The sequence below is a fragment of the Empidonax traillii genome, unplaced genomic scaffold (genome assembly GCF_003031625.1).
Source record: "Empidonax traillii isolate 1590-97213 ecotype Southwest subspecies unplaced genomic scaffold, ASM303162v1 scaffold375:size1330703, whole genome shotgun sequence".
In the NCBI taxonomy this organism is placed as follows: domain Eukaryota; kingdom Metazoa; phylum Chordata; class Aves; order Passeriformes; family Tyrannidae; genus Empidonax; species Empidonax traillii.
Genome location: NW_020955568.1, coordinates 992,874 through 997,107, shown reverse-complemented (window position 1 = coordinate 997,107; position 4,234 = coordinate 992,874). Strand labels below are relative to the sequence as shown.

The window sequence follows — 4,234 nt, the reverse complement described above, 5'->3', positions numbered from 1 at the left end:
CTCACCATGAACAAAGGCACAGACCCCAGGGACCGCGGAGGTGTCCCCACAACCCGCACACTGACGCTCAAACAGAACTGGGAGATGAAAAATGATGGCCTACACCAAGTCTTAGGGGTTTAGATGTTTAAAAAATTCTGCAGGGACCATGGCCAGGCCCACATTGTTCCCCTGTGCCCACGGGTTTGCCGCCCCTGACCTTTGCTGGTTTTCACCCTACTTAATGCAGTGCCTGGTGGAGGCAAAGGGTGGGAGAGCCGGGGCAGAACCACAGCAAACTTCACAGAAATGGTAAAGCACGGGCAAATCTGAAGCAGTTTTGCTTTGGCGGTGCTCTGAACTCCCTTAACCCTGAAATTTCATTAGAATATCAAAACACATACTCAGGATAATCATTTTTAAATGAATAAGCCCCTCTTCCTTCCTGGCTCTGTCACCTCTCATCTTGCTCATCCCTCCAGTTTCAAAAGCTACACAAGACAAATGAAGATTAGGAAACAAAGTATTTGAGAGGAAATTTTTTCAAATACCTTGCATGTGTTTTATTTCAGAGAGGGCTGAGGATGCTGCCCTCTCCCCCCCCCCCCTCAATTTTCCTGATGGGTCTTACATTTCACAAACTCATACACGGGATATTCTGGCTTTGTTCTCCCAGCCCATTGTAGCAGGGGCCACTAAATCAAACAGTTGCTGCTACGACAAAAGCACTCACAAAAATCTCAACCTCATCTTGAACCCTGAAGATTTTTATGGCTACTCCCTCGCTAGCCCCTCCCCGAAGCCACATTAAAGGATGTATTGTTTTCAGAGGTCATGGTGGGTTTCATACCACATACAATGTAAATTCTCCAAGAATATGATGATGTTACACGAGAGTCACAGAAGATGGAACAAGAAAGAAAAGGAATCTCCCCTTTTCTATATTTAATAAAGCAAACGGTAGAAGCAATACATTTATTTTTCAAAAGACTTGCTTTTCCCCTCAGCAAAATGAACAGCCTTGATAATTCTTGAAAGAAAATTGCTATGCATTTCCAAAAGGAAATACCTTCGAATCCTGCTGAAACACACGGCAAAGACACACAGAGAAAGCACCAGGGCACACGAATGAGATTGTAAAATACACAGCAAATAAATTCAAGTATGGGGACACACCCTCAGATCCCAGCAAGCCTGTGTCACCACTCCCACCTGTGTCACTCCTGCGGGCAAACACCCCGAGCAGGTGACCGGGAAGCACCTTCAGTGCTCGCATTCCAGGAGGGGAGCAGCTGTGGCTGCATCCCAGCAGTTCCCCAGGCTGCGAGGGGATCACACCCACCCCTGGAGACCCAGTTTAAAACTCTGCAGCAACTACACCTCCCTGCAAGATTTACCTTGGAAATCAGGCAGCGTGTTGGTGCAGCTGGCTCGTGAGAGTCTCCATCTCGGTGCTTTATGATGGAGGAGAAACAAAGACTTTATTTCCCAGAGCGAGGCCAAAAGTGAAGGCACAGTCCCTCATCCAAACCCCAGGACAGACGGTGCTGGGATTTGGTCTGGCTGGAAGGCAAGAGGAGGCCAAGCTGCTGCTGGCAGAACATCCCATTTATACAACTGATCGTGATTTACAGCTAAGAAAATCTTTTGTCACTGAAAAAAAAGATTCCAGGCAACACTCAGCACTGCTGTTCATTAATATATTTAACATCTTTTCAACTGTGTACCAGTTAGTTACTTCTTGATTAACTGACCCTATCACACCCCCCTGCAGCACCCTTTAGCTGGGTTTGAATCTCAAGCTGCTAAATACCAGCTGTTTGGGGAGGGAGGGCAGAGGGGGAGATCTCACACATGTGTTACTTAAATCCCAACAGCATCTTGCTCCCCTCTCGCCTCTGATGATGCCTCAAACACAAACAGATGTGTTGAGGTTTCTTTCTCCTCTTATTTTTCCTGACGAATTTTTCTGTTGTCAATTTTTATTTCAAGAAAACCATCCTGTGAAAATCAAGCCCCAAGTGGAGAAACTCCCCCCTCGTTGCGGAGCGTTGCATTGTCCAAACAAGCCCACCCCCAAACCAGGCGCCTTTGCTTCAGGGGCCTTTTTTTTTTTAAACTTAAAATCGATGAACACTGGGATTAAATTTTCTGTGTGCCGGCCCCTGCTCGGGACAGCAGCGAGCCTGGCAGCAGAGCTCGTGGCCCGGCACACAATGGGTCGGGGTGTCCCACTCGTGCTCCCCATCGACCCCGCACACGGGGGTCCCTGCCCCACGCTGCAGGCGGGAGAAGGCACCCGTGTCCTGCCTGGCCAGCCTGGCTCAAAGAGCAGATTGTGCTGCCCCGGATCAGGCCAGCCTTGGTGAGAGCTGAATAGAATTAACCCTCTGTGAACTAAAACAAAAACATTTGTGTGCCCAACTGGGAGAAAGGTTAATTTAAATGGACAAGCCTCTTGTAAAAAAAAAAAAAAAAAAGGAGAGAAAGAAAGAGGCGGCCTGCAACCTTATTCTCTGTACTGTAAAAGTACGTTCTTCTCACAGAGAGTCGCATTTTAAAAAGCAGCGAGTACTGAAAAGAAAAGAGGAGAAATGCTCCACGAGAGGAACGGCCAGTGCATCTCACTCTGCTCTTGCTTTCCAGTAATGAAATCCCAAACTCAGTCTTACTCCCTCCTGTGTTTCTGCCCAAGAAAAGTTCAGTCAAAAATAAACCTTCATAAAAACCCAGAAATCATCAGCTGCTCGTTTTCGGGTCGGTATAAATCAGGAGCGGGCAGCCGATGAAACCCATCACCCTTCCCCGGCCTGGGACCCATCTCCATTTGCATATCAAAACCTCATCTGTGAAATGCAACTTCTGCCGGGCAGGGGAGCCCCGGCCGCGCTCCCTCACCCCGACACCCACCCCGCGCCCCACGGGGCCGGCCTGGCTGGGAGCTGCCGGGGGACACGGGGCGCTGCGGGACCCTCACCCCGCTCCGCTGGGCGGGATGGGGACAGGATGGACCCCTCACTCCGGCCAGTTGTTGCACAAAGAGTTTGGAACAAAAGCCAGCGCAGCAGAAGGAGCCCGATGGCCGGGACGGCAGCGGGGACAGGCACGAGGGTCCCGGTCGCGCTGCCCCCGCTCACACACCCGCTCCCGGCTTGCGGCCGCTCTCCCGAGTGATCAACTTTCGCTAATCCAATTTAAGAAAAATAAAGCTCCGTGCAGGGTCCCTGCCCTGGCTCCGGCGCGGCTGCAAATCCGAATTCACGTCTGAATTAGACCATTAATTTTTAAACTGATACATTATAAAGCAGTAAGATGAAGAACTGACTTACCTGCCTAAAACCAATCCTCTTGGCCCTAATGAAGCTGTCTAGATGTGCAACCACTGAGAGCGATGCAGAATTAAGAAAATCTGAGCCTAAACCCATCCCCAGCAGTCCGGGCTGAGGGAGCAGGGCCTGGGCACAACTGAGATAGTGACTTCTCCAACGTGTGCTGCCAAACACACCGTGTTCTCTCCTGAAATATTTCATCCTCACTCTGAAGAGGAGCTTTTGCGGCTGTTTTCAGTACCAGGGTGTAAAAAAAGGCTGCAAATAGCGGGGAGCAGCGGCGGTCCCGGGAGAGCCGGGCGGGCGCTATCGAGCGCCTCCGTGACCCCGATACTATCAATAATTAACGATACTAAAAAAAGCTCCTCCAGATGGTCGGAGGGATTAGGAAGTTTAAAATATAAACAAATTAAGCCACAAAACAAACTAATGCCCTTCCCTCCCTCTTTTTTTTTTTTTTTTAATTGCATAATCCCGTTCGCAGCCCGGGGCTGCTCTGCCCGGCCCCGGGAGTCGGGAAAAAGGCAGCGAAAGGGGACAGCCCGCTCGGCTCCTTCTCCCCCGCGGGTCCGGACGGTCCCGGCCCCGCACGCCCCGCTCCGAGCCCCGCCGGCCGCGGGCGCCGGGACGGGGCGGCCCCGGCCCGGGAGCACCGGGGGGAGGCGGCCCCGGGCCCGCACAGCCTCCGCGGCACCGCCCGGACAAAGGCCCGGCCCCGCTCACCTTCCATGCAGGTCGAGTCCCGCTTCATCCCCGGCCGGCTCTAGGGCCGCCTCATGGCGGCGGCGGGCGGGCAGCCCCGCTCGGCCATCGCCGCCGCCACGGGCCGCCCTATGCTAACGACGTGATGTCAGCGCCGCCCCCGCCAGCACGGCCCGCGGGGGGGCCGGGCCGGCACACCGACCGGCCGGCTGATGGACGGACAC

The 4,234-nt window shown here is 52.8% G+C and overlaps 1 protein-coding gene across 3 annotated transcripts in view; it reads right to left on the bottom strand.

Moving 5' to 3' along the window:
- Positions 1-4,234, bottom strand: part of NR6A1 (nuclear receptor subfamily 6 group A member 1) — a 70,171-nt gene that overhangs the window by 16,123 nt on the left and 49,814 nt on the right. The window contains exon 1 of one of the 3 annotated variants that reach the window (XM_027892946.1): positions 4,032-4,203. The exons of the other annotated variants lie outside the window; for them this stretch is intronic. Coding sequence (XP_027748747.1) covers positions 4,032-4,059 — 28 coding nt within the window. The 5' untranslated portion in view covers positions 4,060-4,203. Of the gene's footprint in view, positions 1-4,031; positions 4,204-4,234 lie in introns of those variants that run through there. 3 annotated transcript variants of the gene reach the window in all.